At 32.3% G+C, this 21,112-nt stretch overlaps 1 protein-coding gene across 6 annotated transcripts in view; it reads right to left on the reverse strand.

Moving 5' to 3' along the window:
• Positions 1-21,112, reverse strand: part of TBCK (TBC1 domain containing kinase) — a 222,120-nt gene that overhangs the window by 161,527 nt on the left and 39,481 nt on the right. For 5 of the 6 annotated variants that reach the window (XR_012023194.1, XM_072810106.1, XM_072810107.1 and 2 more), the window contains 3 exons: positions 9,254-9,368; positions 7,708-7,781; positions 990-1,131 (listed from right to left, as the gene is read on the reverse strand). Coding sequence is in view for 5 of the 6 variants with exons in the window: in XM_072810106.1 (XP_072666207.1) it covers positions 990-1,131; positions 7,708-7,781; positions 9,254-9,368 (331 nt within the window). In the remaining variant the exon portion in view is untranslated. Of the gene's footprint in view, positions 1-989; positions 1,132-4,423; positions 4,509-7,707; positions 7,782-9,253; positions 9,369-21,112 lie in introns of those variants that run through there. The other variant, XM_072810111.1, reaches the window with a different exon arrangement.

Consider the following 21,112-nt stretch of genomic DNA (forward strand, 5'->3'; position numbering starts at 1 on the left):
TGATTACAGTGACTATACTCTCCCTGTTCATGCATACTGATGGTATGATATGACTGATGATATCATATGATCATATGATCTTGACTCATGTTATTTCCCTACCAGTAATTTTTTTTCTTCATGGCTATCAAAATTTTATATATAGCCTTTATTTCATTCCCACTGCTGAATGTTCATTTTGTGAGTTAAAGAATTAAAAATTCAAATTACTTTCTCAGCAGTTTGATGACACTGTGCTACTGTTTTTTTACATCCAACCTAAAGAACACGTACTTCTATTTTAAAGTCCTTTCAATGGTGTAAATTTTTTTGTCTGTTATTTCTTTTTTATTGTAGATGTATGTATTCTAAATATCTTTCTTTTTAATAGCATCTTAGTCTTTGCCCTAATAAATATAGAGGATGTCTGGGAATGGTCTCATAAAACACAACTCAACTACAAAGTGAGTCTTGCAGATAACAGAAGAGAACAGAAGAGAACAACGTATTTAGGGAAGAAAGAATACCACAGAAAAAGGAGAACAAGAACATATCAAAGAGTCTGTAAGCAGTTGTAGTGTAAGCCTTTCTAGAACTGCTTAATTTTTTACACTTAGTACAGTGTAAATGCTTTATACTTAGGAAAGTACAAATGCTTCTAAAGATACCAAGATGAGGGACACCTGGGTTGGCTCAATGATTGAGCATCTCCCTTTGGCTCAGGTCATGATCTGGGGATTGAGTCCCTCTGCCTATGTCTCTGCCGCTCTCTCTGTGTCTCTCAAGAATAAATATATAAAAAAAAACTTTAAAAATATAAAGATACCAAGATGATATGCAAATAAATGATCAAATAGGAGTTTTTAACAAGTCAAATTGAGATTTAAACCTTTTTCTTCTTCTATCTAGTCAATCCACAAAGTAAAAACATATTAGCCTTCCTATCTGAAAAACCTATTCTAATAAGCACACAATTTCTCTTTATCAGCTTAGTATTTATTTATACATACCACACAAAGCTCAAATAAAATGATTCCAAGAGACCACACATCTGATTTGGGGCCAGAAGGCAATGGTTTTTCACTTGGCACATGATCAGTGGTTTTGAAAATTCCTTGTGCAATTACCTCGGGTGCCAAATATGATGGATACCTACAATGACATATTAAATAAATTAATGATTACTACAAACTACAAAGGGGATAGTAGTACTACAGTTTCACTAGCTGTATGGTAAGACCTATGTAAAAGTCTAGTGCAATTAAATTAACAATTAACAAGTAGGAAGATTTTAAAATAACCATCATTATATAGGTCTTCATGTCCAGAAATCAAGAGAAAATATATATGAGTATCAAATAATTTTAAAACTATTGTGTCTGTCTGAAGCATTGGTTCCTTTCTTTTCTGTCCTCTCTTTTTAACATACTGCTGTCTTGCACCATTCTGTTTCCAGGTGTTTTCCTTTTCTCCCTACTACCGGTCTTCTCCCTATACTTAACTATTATTTAAAGTACTTTTTAATCTTTGAAAATAGTATGTATTCTTTTGAAAAGTAGGAATGTCAAAGTCTTTAAAAATATATAAATTAAAAAGTAAGACTATTTCATCTCTGTACTCCAGGCACCCATTCATATTTATAGATATAGATTAACTTGACCATCCATCACCATTGCTCACAGGGCAGCAGACTACACACACTATTTTGCCCTCCTTTGTTTTTTCACTTAAAATATATTTTAGAGATAATTCTATAAAAATAAGTATACGACTTATTATCTTTGAAAACTGCCAATAATTTCATTGTATTAATGCACTTTATTTATTTGACCAAACTCTGAAGAACATTTTGGAAGTTCCATTCCTATATGGATAATCAATTGAGCCTTATTCCATTTACTGAAAACTCTAGCCCTTGCCGCACCCCCCCGCCCCCGACAAAACTAGCCCATAGTACCAGTTTCTACCACAAATAAAATCTGTATATATTATGTTGGCTTGCATCTTGGCTCCTTATTTTGTTCCACTGGTAATCTTGCCTGACACTGTACCATTATACTATTTTCAGTCTATAACATTATATAAGTAATTGCCAATAATTGCCAAGATAAGTCATCTCAAAACACATGCACCTTTTCCCAAAATCTATAAAGAACTTATCAAACTCAAAACCCAAAGAACAAATAATCCTGTAAAGAAATGGGCAGAAGACATAAACAGCCATTTCTCCAAAGAAGACATCCAGATGGCCAACAGACACATGAAAAAATGCTCAACATCACTCGGCATCAGGGAAATACAAATCAAAACCACAATGAGATACAACCTTACACTGCTCAGAATGGCTAAAATTAACAAGATAGGAAACAATAAACATTGGTGATGATGTGAAGAAAGGGGAACCCTCTTACACTGTTGGTGGGGATGCAGTCTGGTATAGACACTCTGGAAAACAGTATGGAGGTTCCTCGAAAGCTTAAAATATAGCTACCCTATGACCCAACAATTGCACTACTAGGTATATACTCCAAAGTTACAAATGTGTGGTAACCTGCACCCCAATGTTTATAGCAGCAATGTCCAAATAACCAAAATACGGAAAGAGCCCAGATGTCCATTGACAGATTAATGGATAAAGGAGATGTGGTTTATATATACAATGGAATATTACTAATATTACTCAGCCATCAAAAAAAATGAAATCTTGCCATTTGCAATGATGTGGGTGGAACTAGAGGATCTTATGCTCAGCAAAATAAGCCAATTAGAGAAAGTCAATTGTCACATGATTTCACTCATATGTAGAATTTAAGAAAAGCAAAAGGGAAGGAAGGGACAAATAAAACAAGACCTAATCAGAGAGGGGATAAACCATAAGAGATGGTTAACTATGGGAAACAAACTGAGGGTTGCTGGAGAGGAGGTGGGTGGGGGGATGGGGTAACTGGGTGACAGACACTAAGGGGGGCATGTGATGTAATGAGCACTGGATATTATATGCAATTGATGAATCACTGAACTGTACCTCTGAAACTAATAATACACTATATGTTAATTAATTGAATTTATATAAAAATAATAAAATGCTGAGTTTCCCCCCCCAAAAAAAACAAACCACACACACACACCTTTTAATTTCTCTGTAGGAGTGTCTAGGTACTTTTCAGATGTTTGTTCTAAATATATATATATATATATAGAGAGAGAGAGAGAGAGAGAACTATCTTGTCAAGTTCTTTTTCTTTCTCTTTCTCCTTCCCTCCCTCCCTCATGTCCTCCCTCCCCACCTGACCCCCTACCACAGAGTTGGAATTTTTATTGAAATTAGATCAAATGTAGAACAGGTTGCGAAGAATTGGCATTTTTCTCATTCCAACCTTAACAATCTATGAACATGTATCTCTGTTTATTGAGGCCTTTCACAATGTCTTCTTCTTCTAAAAAAGATTTATATTTCTTTCACAGAGATAAACATACCTGCTTAGATTCTTATTAGGTTTATCATATTCTTTTGCTGATATGTAAACAATTTCTTTGTATTAATTCTGTATCTAGCAACCTCACTAAACCCTTGGCATTTATGAGAGAATTCATTTGAGTAATCTTTGTCTTTCAGTACTTTACTGTATTCTGGTGATGTTATAGAGACTTAGTATAGGTTAATGTCAGTATATTTCACTGAAGATAAAAATTTGTATTTATAAAGTACAGGAAAAATTTTAGCAGAAAATTCAATGGTAAATATAAAGGAATTGGCAAAAAAAATCATATCATTGTACAAAATATTTTCCTGTCAGACTAAAACACTGTTAATGTTTTCTGTCTTCTAAACTCATAAATGTAAGTCACTTTATTTAATAATACATACAAAGTCTTTCTAAACAGTATATTCTATAAAATATATCAAACTTCAAACTGTAGCTTTCTAATAAATTCATTTTATGAATAATCCCACAAAGTTGATTTGCTGAGATGGAAATCATTTCTCCTCTCAGTGAATTCCCATGGTATTTTTTCTGTATCTTTTTTACAGTTCTCAAATGATTATATTTATTTTGCCTTTTTTAATATGTTATGTAATAGATTACACACAATATGTAATACTACATACACCTTTTTGTGTTTTGTTTTGTTTCTGTTTATATTTAAGTATACAAAAATTTACCCTCCTGTCAAACAAACAGGAGGGCGCTGGTGTATCTTATTCATTTTATAAGCAACTACCAATGAAATTTAAATATAAGATATACTCAGTAAATTTTTGTTAAAAAAATAACATTTCTAACAAAAATGCCAATGAAGACTGCCTTACAATAAATATCAGAACATATTGATAATGACTAAATTTAAATCCTATAGCCCAGAACCAAAAGAAACAAAAACAGATTTAGAAGAGAAATGAAAATGAGTGGAATTCTGCCCTACTTATTGCTTATGTACATACCCTTTCTTCATTTATCATCAGATTTAGTCATGAGAACAATTATCTGGATTTTTCAATTCCATGGACATTAGATTATTATGGCACCCTGCAATAATAACTATAATCAAAACATATTTAAGTATATGGAACATGTATGTAATATATACAATGTAGGCACTCAAATATTCCATTTCTCTTCCTGAATTATTCTGCAGCTACCTCCTCACACCATGATTGCCAGTACTTACATGTAAAATATAAGTCAATTAAGTCAAAGAATATAACTTAAGCTTAAATGGGTAAATTAGGCTTTTACATTTCTTTCCATTTTAATGCAATGATGATGATGATAATAATGTACACTTTTAATTTGCTCATACAAATTTGTATTTTGTCATTTTACCCTAAAGTGATCATATTGTTCTTCTAAATGACATCTCTAGAGAAAACTGAAGCCTAGTGGAAGAAGTATGGACTTGGTATTATGATACTTGTATTCTAGTTTTAATTGTAGCACATATTCTATATGTGATCAGGGTTTCTTAACCTGAAAATAGGAATACTAATGTTTACCTCACAAACTGTTATAAATATTACTGAGTACTGTTTTTATAAAAATGGAAAAAATGACATAAATGAAATGTGATATTTTTAATCATCACCATGATACATCTATGATACATGATGTACATGATACATCATAGAAGGCAAAATGTTTACTTTTAATCCTGATTTCACTTTATCTAAAAATAATAGTGTGGGTAGTGAAAGGCCAAGCAATACTATAGGTAAATCGTTATATCTATAATTTGATTGGTGATCTCTAGAAGCATAGAAGTGACCCTGGTTCCAAAAATTCTAATTTCCCTTCTAATCAAGAATTCCTTTAATTAATTAATAAAAATAATAAACCCTAGGATTGTTTTTAAATGTAAATTATTTCCTTTCCACAAGTGTCTCTTCTTTAGCATAGAATTTTAACACTCAAAGGAAATTATCAGAACTTTGCTGTGAGTATGACTGGTGAGGCTTTCATCATCTGTTTGATGTTTTAACAAGGTATTAAGCTACTGGCCAACTGAAATGAATGTCCAATTTCTAAATCTTTACAATATTTTGAAACAGATGTTAACATTTTACTTTGTTGTTCCTTAATATTTGTCTTTTGAATCAACTGCAAGTTTCTTCTGGTGTAAATATTTTCTTTCATGCTTTAGCTGTTTGATCACTTTATTTTTCCTGGCTAATGTTTCACATTTTGCTCTTTGATACTTTCTGGTCAGATCCTTTGGGTCCAAGACATCAAAGTAAACCAGACCAAATGACACACAAGCCCAATTCTATCCAAGCATTTTAAATTCAAATGCAGTTCTTCAAAATGCTTGATGTGCTTTTTGAAAAATCACTTCCGTTCTTCTATTTATCACAAGCAAACCTAAAGCACCTTTAAGTAAAAGGTAAAAAGGTAAAAAAATTAAAGTGATTTTTGTTTGCATTATGTTTTGGAGTTCTTTGTCATACAGCTTGATTTAGACAACATGAAGAAGCAGCAGCAATCACATTTACTTTCTGTCAGATTACTGCTTCCTAAAAGTTACTTCAAAAGGCAATTATCACATATGAGAGAAGATCTAGAGCTTTACTGTGAACTTATTTTTATTATACTCAAAAGGGATTTTTTTTTAAACAAATAAAATGTAGGCTATTTTCACAGAATATTGTTTTCATGCTTGGACAACAACTGTTTGTTTCCTATGACCACAAGTTTTGGTATGTGAAACTGTAAGATTATTAATTTATGTACCTTCAGAAGTAGGCCATCAAAAGAGAAAATTTTCCCATTAAACAATGAGCTTCTTGAGGACAGTAACCTATCTTATCCATTTTTGCATATTCAGCAGCCAGAAGAGAAGGTACTAATAAATATTGTCTTAATAATTAAAGGAAGGACTAAGCAATTTATTTTAAGATTATTAGCAATTGTCTAACTAACAAAAATTTTAGGTAAGAAACCTATAATCTACCTTATAAAGATAAAGGGTAATTTGTAAATGAGTCCCTTTTTAAAAACATCTAATTAAGCAATGTTCTCCTGCAGAAACACATTCCATGACTTCCAACCACAATTCTTGGTAATGGAGTGACAGAACTGATTTTAGAGAGCCAGAGGAGCAAAACACAAATGGATATTATTATGAAATAACAAAGCAATTGAATAACATAATTAAGATCTTTAGATGAGATAATGGTATTACATTAATCTTAATTTCCTTGTTTTAACATTTGTTTTGTGGTTAATTCCTTACTTCAGGAAATAAACTGAAATATTTAGGGGTAAAAGGGCATCATATACATTAGATACTCTTATATTAATATTTTTTGAATATATATAAACCTATGTGTGTAAAAAAAAGATACAAAGCAAATGTAGTAAAACACTGGCATTTGGGGAATTTAAGTGAAGGCTATGAAGGGATTCTTTGTACTATTTTGAAACTTCTATGTACTGAAAATAATTAAACACTAAAGTTAAACACTCAAAAAATAAAAGAATTATATTATTTAAAGGTCTACAAAGCAACCACATAATACATGTAACGCAAAAATCTGTATTATAAGTATCCATTAAGAACAGAATAAAATAAACTTCCCTCTCTTGGAGGCCAGCATAAACTGGAATTCCATATCAGAAGTGATCAAATACACCTCTCCTAACTTAAACATATACTTTCAGGTACAGTCTCTATTCCATTACCTCTGATACCTAAAATGACTTGAGTCTTAATATACAGTTATATCTTAGAGAACAAAGGATTAAATTTAGATACAGTAGAAAATACTATGAGAATGATTTTTCAAAAAAAAAGAAAAAGAAAAAGAAAAGAATGATTTTTCCTCAATCTTTTAAGGAACACTCATTATAAAAAAAAAAAAAAAAAAAAAAAAAAAAAAAAAAAAGGAACACTCATTATCACTAAGTGAGAATCTGGCCAGCCTTCTTGCCTTAAATTTATCTAATTCTGGATGAAATGAAATTAATTAGTAAGCATTATAAGGTGAAGAAGGTTAATAATCTGTTAGCCTCTCTGCCCATTCAATGAAATATCAACATTAGATATCTTTTGGACACTGGGAAAAACTCACTGTCTATTCTTTTAAAAGTATACAGAAAATTAAAATATGTCAATAAAGCAAAGCTAGTTTTGTATCAGAAAGTAATATCACTAGTAATTAACAAAATATACATTTTATCAAATATTACAAAGTTGAAGACACAACTCAGAAAAAAGAAAACATATTCTTACCCAATAGGGAAATCAACATCATCACCGTGAGCTGTCATGTGATAAAGTCCAAATTTAGCCAATTTAACATGTCCCTACAATAACAATAATAAAAATCACTATTAAACATTTTGCTATTAGTAGCAGGAAAAAGTATTATTATACATTCCATAAGTAAGGAAATTACCAGTCAGGTACATTAAGAAAAAAATTAATTTACCATAATTTTACTATAATTTTATTAAAAACTATTTGCCAATATTTGAAATCTGCTTTATACTCATTACAAATATATGTATATGCATACATATATGTATGTGCATCTACACATATTACTTATAGATCTCAAAACAACAAATAACACTTAAAATTTTTTGTTTATATTTTTCCAGGTATTTTGACAAAACAAAAAAAGCAGAAATGTTCCCATTTGTCTTGAATCCCTGCTTAGAACATTTTTTGGTAATTTTCATAAAAGAATTTTTTTCAAGAACTTGCAAGTCCATTCATAGTTATAATTTAACTGACATGAGAGTTCTTAACTTAAAAAGATGAGCTCACAAATCAAGATATTAGTGAATATGCTAGATTTCTAAGTATTTTTATATTGTTTGAGAAAAACATAATTATCACAAAAGTGAGATTCTTAATAAAAAGCAAATATAAATTTTTAGAAGTCTCTTAAGTTTTCCTCCTTTTAGATGTTTAAAACTTTAAAAAAGCAGATTTTAAGATGTTTCCTTTTTCTCAAGAACTTTACTTCTCAGCACTACAAAATGATTATTTATTTAAACAACACAGATTGGTTAGATACTTCACTGCCATAAAAATGATATTAATGAGAACCATTTTAGCTTCTATGAATACCCATTTTTAATATCCAGGGTATTTGTAGTAAAAGTCTGGGAGAGAACAGAAGAATAGAATAATCCCACAAAAAATAATTTCCCAGAAAAAGTACCTCAAAACTATTTTAAATGCTTATGAATTATACTACCCATAATTCTCTTGACCTACTTCTTATTAATCCTCCACAAGATTTCCAAGTAGAGAAGTAGCATTCCAAAGGAAAAGAAGCTAGGTATGAACAGCTGGTAAAAAAAAAAAAAAAAAAAAAAGAAGATAAATGGAGAATGAAATTTTAAAAAATAGGGAAAAAAAGAAAAATAAAGAGAAAATAGAATACAGCTGTGTTATGAGAAAAATACTCTATGTAAATAGAGAAGCTTTCTTAAAATGAAAACAAATTCAGAGGAGGAATGGACTAAGAAGCTACCATGCTTATTTTTCAAAAAGCAAATGAAAGGAAAAACCAAATATGAAGTAGGAAAATGAATCTTGGGAAAAAGAAGAATAATGCATGTGAAAAACATATGGATTTATATAATTTAAAGATAGTTTTTTTTTTCTAACCACCACAAATATATCACTTTCATAGAGCTATTTCACTATAAATATTATTAAAACATATTTGTATTCTATAGTCCTTCTTATTGAGTGGGTCTGATTTCAGTAGCTTCCAACCACAAATAACAAACAAATATTTAATGTATTATCTGACAATTACCTTTCGGTCCAAAAGAATATTATGAGGAGACAGGGCCCGATGTACTATACCATGCTTGTTCATATACTGCAAACCCTGAAGTACCTCAAATGCTATGCACAAAACCTTTGAATAGCTACAAAAAAAAAAAAAAAAAAAAGTCACAGAACAATAGATCAGTTACAAAGCAGATACAGAACCTGTTTTAAAGAATGAAATGAGGTTATAAAAATTCAGTTACATTTTTATTATTCCTCTTACAGTTCAGAGAAAATACAATCTATATATTCTATGAAATATCTATTATATACATATTTTGGATTTTCTGATTACAACAGAATTGATCTGGTAAAGATTCTACAGTTTCCTAAGGCTAATCTTATAGCAGTATTTGTTTTTCCAGGGAGGGAGTTGAATTTTGGTGGTGTGTGATTAACCTTCCGCAGGTTTGACTTTGTCAAATTATCAGAAAAGTTTCAGATGTATGGCAGAACTAACTCAAGGGAAACCACCTTTCTTGCTCAAGACAAAATACCTAAGTCCCTGAAAAATAGCTAAAATATATTTTATGATATATATACATGAGTTTACTTTCCATATCAATCCACAACCTCCAGCAATTTAATGATTTACAAACATTTTTCTTTAATTCTTTCTAAGCCATCTTCCACCATGATGCTCAGTTTTTCTCTCTCTCCATTTTTTTTTTTTTAATCAAGCACCATTCATGTGGGAAGTCAGGAATGAAATACAGAAAAATAGGAAAGACTAACCCAAGCCCAAACTAGCGATATTAATATTTTAGTATAGATTTCTTTTCTACCCATTTTTTTCCCATTTTAAATTAGACTTTCAAAAATTAAATTAATATCTGCAATCACTAACAGTAATTTTAAAAAAAGGTTTAAGTAAGCCAACAGCAGAGATAAAATGGAGTTATTAAAAAAAAAAGTCAACTCCAAAGCTGGCAGAATAAAAGGGGAAAAAAAAAGAACATAGAACAAATGGAACAACTAGAAAATAACAGATTTTAATTAGGATGTATCAATCATTATAGTAAATATAAATGTAAACATCTAAACTCACTCATTTAAAAGCTAAGAATTATCAGACTGGAATAGAAATTAAGACTCAGTTATATTCAGGTTATAAGCTACCAACATTAAATAAAAGATATAAATTAAAAGTAAAAGTATGGAATAACAGGTCACTGATTTTCATGGGCTTGCTTGGAGGGACAGGCTGACTTCAAAGGAGTATGTGGAACTGTTATCTTGATTTTGATGATGAGTCTGTCAAGCTTACTGACCTGTGCGCTAAAAAGGTTATATTTTAAAATATGTAAAGTACAGCTCAATAAACATGATGTTAAAAAAAGTAAGCTGAATAAAATTTTCAAAAAAAAACCTTGCAATATGACTCCCTCCTCTAAATTAAAACCATAAGAAAGAACAAGACATGAAAAGCTAAAATCCCTCTCCCTTCATCCTAGTCTGACTTTCCAGAGGTATCCACCCTTAGCAGTTTCTGTTTTCAATTCTTCTGGTGGTTAGACTTTTAGTTAATATAATTAAGGCTTTGCTATGCAAGATGATATAATTAACATACTTTTACAACTTTCCCACTTTATTTTCTCAACTTCTGATTTTCATTAGTCATATTATTTTTACATTATCAAATTTTATAAGTGAAATAGAAGAAATCTACATTCCTTTCTTGAAAGCTAAACACACAAGTAAATATATAATATGACATAGTGACAAAGTGCTAAGGATAAAAAATAGGGAAGAGAGAATGTGAGGAAGCAGGTTGCTAATACATATAGAGTGTGATCAAGGAAGGTCTCACTAAAGTGACATTTGTTAGAAATCTAAAAGAAGTGAAAAAGATATGCAGCTCTTTGAGAAATAAGTGATTCTGGCAGAGGGAACAGTAAGCAAGTCCTGAACTGGGAGACTGCACAGCAGTTCAAAAAGTGTAATAAAGACATTGTGCATGCAGGAGAATCAGCCAACAGTGTTAAAAGATGAGATTAGAGACACAGCAAGAAGCCAGATTATGTTAGGCCATTCAGGCCATTTTAAAGACTTCGGCTTTTACTCTGGGACAGATGAAAAGTGACCGTCACATTTCCATACCATCATTAGTAAATATTCACTGTGAACTAAGAAAAATATATATACCTAATCCTAACCCCTAGTTCTCAAGAGAAAATGTCTCAGTCATCAGGATTTAATAGATACTATAGTTTTATAATTATAACTATTCATGAAGATTGCCATCAGCTACCATTTTTTATACCTCCTATTAGTCGTTTTGTATTTATACTTTTATTTAGCTAGAATACATCTATGAGAAAATTCTTCATAAATGTGGGATGAGTAGGACATTTTAAAGCATGACAGGTCTTAAAATGTTTTATCCTTATCTTTAAACTTGGAAAAAGATTTCTCCATTATCTTCGAGTGTTCTTTATTCATGGTAAGAAGTTCAATATCATTGAACTTGTTATTCCTCTGGAAGCATGCGATTCTTTTACACTTACAAAATTTTAGTCGAGTATGTCTAGAGTGTGGGCATTTGTGCATGTATGTTAGTTAGCAATAATCTTCTTTTAATCTGAAGACTCACATGTTCCATTAGCAGAAGAAAAAGAAGCTGACTTGTTAAGTCTTTGGATGTTTTCTCCCTCTACTATATCTTTTAGTTAGAACTCTTAGTGGGCAAGTAAAAATTAGATCCATTCTCCAGATGAATGTTCTGTTTTATTTCTCATGAGGATGGCCTTTAGTCATATCTCTTCTATTATTTAATTTCCAGATTCTTTGTTCTGTTTCCTAGTTGTTCCTTTTCAATAGATCCTTTACTCTGGTATGGGTATATTATTCTTTCGAATTTCTGATGATAGTTACCAGAATTCTGCTAATTCAGGGGGGAAAAGTGTTATCTTCATTTCCTTTGGGATACGTTTTTTTTTGTTTTTTTTTGTTTTTGCTTTTTCCCTTGGCTCTCTTTCTCTCAGACTATTTTTTCCCTCAAATATCTGATAATACCTGGTTGTCAGCCATATTTAAGATAAATTGATATTCTTCATGAAATATGTAAAAAAGAAACAATAAAAGTTACTATTTAAAGAATACTTATTTAAACTACTTCTCTTTTATTAAAGGGCCACAATAGTCACTCTAGAGCAAATAGGGAATGTGTGAAACAAAAACAATTTTAAATTAATGGAGTTTTCATAAACATCTTCAAAAAAGAAACCAATCATGTAAAGGAAGATTCCAAACTTTAAAACAACTACAGTAACACTGATAAATATACGCATATGAAAGAATGCAAATGTCTCTCCTTTTACAAACAAAGAAAAACTTTCCTTGAGATTGACTAACAAAACATAAGAACCTAGTTTTCTAAGTTCTTCTGGCTCTTTGAGTCAAGTTTACAGTAGTAATCTCTTTTGTCCTTGTTCTTTTCTTTTTCTGACACACAGACACAATTCACAAAATCTTAAAAGTTGATGTCATTTTCAGCTGTGACACTAGAGGACCTCAGTCGCACACTGCTTTAAAATAAATGTCTTCCTTTGGAAATGAAAACCAAACCTTTAAAGCAATTTTTCCATTAAACCAGTTCTGAAACAGCTGAACACAGAAGACTGCATGTTCTATTTTGTCTACTTGCTTTCCCTGATTGTAAGATATAATTGGAAAATACTTCCATGTCAAAAAGCACAGTCATACTTTTTTTGTTCTTTTTAATTTGAGAGGTAGAGCATGGGGGAGGGAGGAGGTGCAGAGAGAGGAGGAGAAGCAGACTCTCTACTGAGTAGGGAGCCCAATGTAGGGCTCAATCCTGGACTCCAAGATCATGATCTGAGCTAAAGGCAGATACTTATCTGACTGAGCCACCCAGGTGCCCCCACATTCATGTTATTATCAAGTTGATGAGCATATATGCTGAAATAATTTTTAAAAATTCAAATATAAAGCTGAAGCTCATGCCAAACCTTTTCTTAGCTATTACTTGAGACTATTACATGAATTATAGCGATTCGACTCAGTAGTAATCAGTATAAATCAGAGTAAATCAGATTTGCTTATCTGCCCTTTTGTACTCTTAGGATTTAATTTAAAAAAAAAGATTTTATTTTTATTTATTTGACAGATAGATAGAGCCAGAGACTACAAGCAGGGGGAATAGCAGAGGGAGAGGGAAAAGTAGGTTCCCTGCGGAGCACAGAACTCAATGTCGGGCTCCATCCCAGGACCCAGAGATCATGATCTGTGCCAAAGGTAGATGCTTAACCGACTGGTTCACTCAGGTGCCCCACTTAGGATTTAATTTTAAAATTTATTTTAAAATATAAGGTATAAGAAGAAAAAAGTGCTATTTTCTATAATGAGAAGAAATCAGTATTTGTGAAATTCTGTATACCTTTTGCTTTTAAAACTGTATTCTTTAATACTGCTAATAGTTTAGATCACAGAATCTTTTAAAAAATTATTTTGAAGTAGCTAAAGTAATTATAACATAATAGCAAGGTAAAAAAAAAAAAATCACATGTCCAGTAATAGCATGTCACAGTTAACTGAAAACAGACTCCAGAAGGAGAGTTAGGATTAAGAAAGTAGGATTCACACAATTAAAAAATATATATATATTGCCAGGGAATAATAGGATTTCATCCTACACAATTCCCAAGTTAGACTCTTGTTAATAAAGAAATCCATCACTAATCTAGAAAATGTAAATGAAAATTCAAGTCAGAAAATACTCTCTTCCTTTTGAAATTTTCAGTTACTACTGTTACTACTAGAGACTGGGAGGGGAGCATTTACTTTGTTACCACTGTCCTTAACACTCTGAAAAGTTTAATGAGCAAAATAATCTTTGGTGATTATAAATACATAGATATGGCCAAAAGGTAGCTTTCAAAATAATAGGACTAATAATTTTTAATAAAGACATTTCAAAATACTTTCCTTTATATTTAAACACATCAATTAAGTGGCTATTAGCTGGTATTGTGTTTTTAAACCACTATGTTTTTAGGTTCCATGGATATCAAGAGAAAGAATTAATCTCCACAGTCAAAAAACCTACAGTATAGTTGGAAAGACAGATTTATAAACTGGTAATTTTAATACAATTGAATTCAATAGAATTTCAATATAATTCAATACTTAAGTTAGCAGAGAAGAATTAATCATCCATTTCTTCTGTGTTACAAGAAAAAGAAAACATAAACACCTATTTCTTACACTGGTGAATCCAAAACAGGTCTACAAAAATAAATCTTGGGAAAGTATAATTAAAAACAAAACAAAACAAAAAACACTACTAACCATGAGCAAGAACAATTGACAATAATATTAAGGCATGAGTTAACCTGGCTGTATATGAATTTTGTTTTTTTGTTTTTTTTATTTATGATAGTCACACAGAGAGAAAGAGAGAGGCAGAGACACAGGCAGAGGGAGAAGCAGGCTCCATGCCGGGAGCCCGACGTGGGACTCGATCCCGGGTCTCCAGGATCGCGCCCTGGGCCAAAGACAGGCACCAAACCGCTGCGCCACCCAGGGATCCCTGTATCTGAATTTTGAACACAGCTTAATGATTTTCAAATCTAGTAGGTTAGTAAAATACCAAGTATATTTTGTTCCTCCCATTACAGATGTATTTCAAAGGAGATTTACACTGTGCTTCTGTTTCAATCATCCCTAAATAAACTATAGTTGTTTAGCTTAGTTGGTTAAAACGTATTGAGGCCAAGATCATGGGTTTAATATCTATAAGGATTGGTTTGCTTCACATGTTCATAGCCATAGATTTTCATCCTAACTACAGTCAGTATCGCCAAATTCAGATACTTGTCACAATGAGACAGTGCCCAACCTATTTACTTAAATATCCTGATATTCAATGATAATTTCCTATACTTCTCTGAAGACCTGCTCTTTAATCTCAGTAAGCCCTTGAGATCCCTATTCTCTAAGCCTCCCCTGTTATCTCAACCAGACCCCTTTTGACATCCTTCTTTAGTTTAGATCTATTCTGTCATTTCAACCTTTTATTTTTTTTTTCCAGAATTCTTAATGGATTCTCATCTGATGGCCTTACCTCTGGGAGAATTGTACTCCTCTCTATATTCTGACAGTATAGTTGCTGAGCTTATTAATTCCATAGTAATAATTTCCATATAGGTTTGTCTCTCTCAGTGTACCTTGAGGCAGGTACTAACTTATTCATCTTGCAATCCCTATCACAGTGACTGTAAGGTAGGGGTTCAATAAACATGTATCAAATAATAGGTGTTCAATATATGTACACAATGACATCCTATGATGGTGCAAGAGGGTGCAGAAAACAAGATTAAATTCTTCACCATTAATGAAATAACAGCTCAAAATGTATATTATGCTTCCAATGGATCAACACTGTCAACCTCATTTATAGAAGGTTCATTTCTTGTAAGCTGACTTAGAGGTTTTTTTGAAAGAAGGAAAATTCTGCCATTTGCAATAATATGGATAAATCTGGAGGACACTAGTCTAAGTGAAATAAGCTGGACACAGAAGGACAAATACTGCCTGATTCCACTAACATAAGGTCTAAAAAATAGTAAATTTATAGAAGCAGAGAACAATGGTTACAAGGGACTCGGGAGAGAAGAAAATGGGAGAATAGGGAGAGAGGAAAATTAATTGATTTAAAGTTTCAGTTGTGCAATATGAGTAAGTTCTGGAGATCTTCTGTACAACATAGTGTCAGTAGTTAACAATACTGTATTGTCCACGTAAAATTTTGTTAGGAGGGTAGATATCATTGTTAAGAGTGTACATAAGTGCTTTTATTACGCACAAAACTAAAAAAGACACAAGGAAATTGTTAGAGGTGATGGATATGTCTATTACCTTGATTGTAGTGATGGTTTCACAGGTGTATTCATATATCCAAACTCAAATGCATACATTAAATATTTATAGTTTCCTTCTATATCAACTATACTTCAATAAAGGTGTTAAAACATTAATAAGGACAAATTCCTATCAGCCTCAAACCATCAGTTCTTTTTGGTATTTGCAATGTTTCCAAGAAGAGATGTTATTCAGATTGCAAGAAATAGAGGCCAAGAAAGAGAAGAGAGGTCAGGGTTGCTGAGATAGATTTGGAAGTCATTCACAATAGGTGGTAACTAAAACCACACATGCTATTTCCTCTGATCCATAATCCACGATATTTCTAAGGGCCACTCCACAAGCCAAAATACCCATACTGTCAGCAAACCAAGAGAGGAAACACACTTCTGGATTCTATGAGTTCAAGATGTTCTTTCACCTTATAAAACCTGATCACTCCCACAGAAATTTTCCTTTTGGTCTAAAACTTTCCTAACTTGGTATCAGCCCGAAGTAAAATATTAAAGGAGAGTAAACACAGATGAAAATTAGTTAGCTACTGTGTGATTTAAAAAATGGAGAAGAAAAATGAAATACTAATGACTAATGTTCAAATAATAATACAACTGTATAACCCTGTGTTATCTTCAACCTAAACTCTCCTTCTGTAACTTCAAGACATAAGAACTCAAGAAGTATATAATTTTTAATGGCTCACTGATCTATAAGTGAAATTTGGAGAGGGGGTATTTTCAGTGGTGAGCTAATGTGTTTGAGGCTCTTATAATTTGCCACTTATCACTTAACATTTAGTATAATGTTAAAATTTAATAAATTTAAAATTTAATAATTTTAACAATGTTAAAATTACCACAGTATTTAACAGAGTAATCTTTTTTTTCTAAAAAAGAAAGAAAGTTTTTAGAGTTGAAAAAGGAAGTAATTTATTTCACTACTGGGTACACATGTTACCCAGTCATGCTAAATTTAATAGTTCATGTGTTCAGAGTCAGATTTTTGAAATGGAAGTTGCATTGATTAACTACTTACCTAAAGATTATTTTGTAATAGGTCTAAAAAAAAAAAATCAGTCCTCTGTCCCTGTATTGTGCGATTGGGCATATTTTACAATTTGGTTCTCATTAAAAAAAAAAAAAAAGATATTGAAAGCCATAAATCTGGAATGTGACTAATTCTCAATGGGATACAATAAACTGGGGGATTAATTTTTCAACCTGAATACTAGATAACTTTCCTTTCTCATTACAAACTTAATTTGATAAGATCAAAAAACATATGGAAAGTATAGGCTAGTGGCTTGAGGTTCAGACATAAAGCCAGGAGACTCTCACTAATTTGCTTTGCTTGGAGAATGTTCCAATTTCATCCCGCCTCAGTCTGCTAATGTATAAAGTGGAAATATAACACCAAAAAGGGGCTGAATGAAGATCAATGAGCTATTGGTCCGGCACAGAATCCTGGCCAATTGTAAAAGTAGAACAAAATAAACAAAAAGCCCAAGTCCCTCTCAAAAAAACAACAAGGTTTCTATAATAAATTATAAAATAACATTTTGTTATTCTATCTATCTATCTATCATTTATCATCTATCATCTTCCATAAATTAACAAAGATTTTAATCTGGGCTAATCCAACTATTTGCATGAGTAAGATCAGCAAAAATGGTTTCCTAATTTATCTTTGAGAAAAAAAGATTGACATTTCATAAGAAGGATTGGAGGGTCTCAGGGTGAGCTGGTTATTTCTGCAACATGAATTTTTCTTCTTCCAAGCAGACCTTCTATCCTGGGACAGACACTCCAAAAACATTTCTTTCACCATAGTTACTGATATTGGCTGTACAAACACACTGGGCAATAAATCTCACTTCCCATGCCCTGGCAGCATTTGGGACTACATAAAATTGTAACTTTTCTCTAAGACAGAACCTATGGTGGCTCATGTTTGTTTCAACCTATGCCCTTGCTCATTCTACATTTTTTTTTTATTAAGCTTAAATTTATTTACATATTACTATGTGAAAAAGAATGAATAAATTTCTATTATTGCTCAGAATTTTGATTTGAGACCAACATTTTCCTTTTAGGGAATCTGCCACCCTACCCCTAACTCATCACTACAAACAAGTGAACTGGAGAGGGCCTACATTTTAGGCATGTGTTTTACTTCAGTGTCTGCAAGATAGCATAGTGCAAAGAATAGTTTGTCAAACTATAATATTCAGTTCAATGATGTGTTGGTCTATCTTAAGAAAATTGTAAGAGATTTGGTTGATGAAAATTTCCTATTCAGTTTCTATTCTATTTATCAGAATTGGGTGATGCAGTGATGATATTTTGACCAAAGAATCCAAAAAATTCAAATTTTATTCTTAACTATGTCTATCAACCTTGCAAAGTTCCTATGATATAGCAATTGTCTGATATAGGAAATTTGCAAGGTTCCTATATCATAACTTTATCTTGCCTTATTCAGCCATCAAGGAGGCAGAATAAGGCAAGATAATATTAATAGTTGGGCCTTTGTCTCCAAAACTAATGTAGAATTCTAGAGAGCTTTGCTTACCTACATAGTTCCTTTTTTCCAAGACTGATCCACCTGAATGAGTCGGTTCTATTTCTCCTAAACTTCAACTAGAGTCATAGATTTCTATGATACAAGGAAAATTAGATTAATTCCAGGAAGCTATAGGAAAGAGAGTAGTATGTATATATAGACAGATACCCAGAGTATACCATAATAATACCAGAACACTGTTAAAAAAGTAAAGGACAATTATATTTTACTAAGTCATGGAAAAGCATTATATTAATGAATAATAATATCAGTTGATGTAGTCTAAATAGGGCCCCACTCCCACTCTCTTTGCCCCAATATGTCCACATCCTAATCCCCAGAACCTATGGATGTTACCTAATTTGGAAAAAGGGTCTTTGCATATGATCATCATGGATTATCAAGATGGGCACAAAATCCAATGTCAAGTGTTCTTATAAGAGAGACACAAAAGAGGAGCTATAAAGACAGAGATTGGAGTAATGTGGTCACAAGCCACAGAAGCTGGAGAATGCTGATAGCCACCCAGAAGTTGGAAAAGGCAAGGAAGGATTCTTTCTTTCCAAGAGCCTCTGAAGAGAGTGGGCCCTGTCAATACCTTAATTTCTGACTTCTGGTCTCTAGAACTAGGAAAGAATAAATTTCCGGTGTTTTAAGCCACTCAATTTGTGATAATTTGTTGCAGCAGTCATAGGAAACTAGTATACTTGTTTATAAAGATGCACATGACATCAAGGTGACTTGTTTTTCCCCAACATAATCTGAGTATAAGTATTCTCCTTTTCTTTAAATGATCTTTATTTAGATTAAATTACATGCAATAAAAAAACACTTATTTAAATATACTGTTAGAAGAGTTCTGACAAATGTATATATGACTGCAAACACTGCCACAGTCAAGAAATCGAGCACTTCCATCATTTTGAAAGGATTCTCTTGTTCCTCTTCCTGGACAGTCTCCATATCCCACTCCTGGCTCAAAGCAACCACTGGTCTGTTTTCTATTACTCTAGATTAAGTTTGCCTTTTCAAGAGTTTCAAATAAATGGAACACCACAGCATTATTTGTGTCTAGCTTTTTTTCCTACTTCACATAATATTCTTAAGATTCATCCATGTTGGGATCCCTGGGTGGCACAGCGGTTTAGTGCCTGTCTTTCGCCCAGGGCGCGATCCTGGAGACCCGGGATCGAATCCCACGTCAGGCTCCCGGTGCATGGAGCCTGCTTCTCCCTCTGCCTATGTCTCTGCCTCTCTCTCTCTCTCTGTGTGACTATCATAAATAAATGAAAAAAAAAAAGATTCATCCATGTTGTTGCCTGTGCTACCAGTCCTTTATTCTTTTTTATTGCTGAGTAATATTTTACTAACTTGCTTATCCATTCATCTGTTGAAGGACATTTTCTCCTTCAGACTTTTAATAGCTAAGAACAATATAGTATTTTGCCAGGAAAGTGGTGGACATATTTACAATGAAACTTCACAAGAAAATAAACAACAATACAGAGTCCCAGATTTTGAGGAGTGTCATATTCTTAAAACGTCATTATGGGAGAACAATTGAAAATTTGTGGCATAAACTAATAAGGATTCACATTAAAATATGCAAATTGGGATCGGTATGGTTTTTTTTTTTTTTTTTTTTTTTGGTCTAAGATGTATGTGGCAGATATGGGAACATCCAGTCATTATCATGATGATTCTGAAGCACTTGTCTGCATTTGGACATTGATGTAAATGCTGTAAAAAACAAACAGACATGAATGTTTTTTTAATGTCCTATCGCCTAAGACAGATGACACCAACAATTGACAAAATGTCTAGCTAGTGAATAAACTAACATGTGAACAGAGAAAGTAAAGTACAGTTAGCATATTCACAGATACAGAATGCATTGACCTGAACCAGACTGCTTGCAGAAGAGAGCTATGATTTTCATTGACTTAGATGATTAAAAGAGAGAAAACTGCATTTCTCTTTTCTAGGTAATCCAGGAGGAATTTGTAAGTAGGATACCAGTCATTCTTCACATGACCACTTCGTTTTCATTTTAAGTCACTGTCTGAAATAGCAACCTATATTTACAACCCATCATCTTAAACAAGAGCACCCCACTTCAACCTTCCAAAACTGTTTCATAAAGAAAAATAGAAGAAGCAATCTCATTGCTTTCTAATGGATGCTTTTACTACTTAACTCTTCAAGTTCATCTCCTTCACCTCTCGTCCCATGGACCCTATGCATCTGCTTTATTCATTTGCCTGCATCTCAATGCTTTTTTTGCATATGCTGTTTACTCTGCCTTTCTATCTGGTCCACTTGGATGACACCTATACATTCTTTAAAATTCAACACAAGCATTATTTTCTTATAAAACTTTTCTGGATTCTCCTGGCTGTGA

This window comes from Canis lupus, chromosome 33 (assembly GCF_048164855.1).
Source record: "Canis lupus baileyi chromosome 33, mCanLup2.hap1, whole genome shotgun sequence".
NCBI lineage: Eukaryota > Metazoa > Chordata > Mammalia > Carnivora > Canidae > Canis > Canis lupus.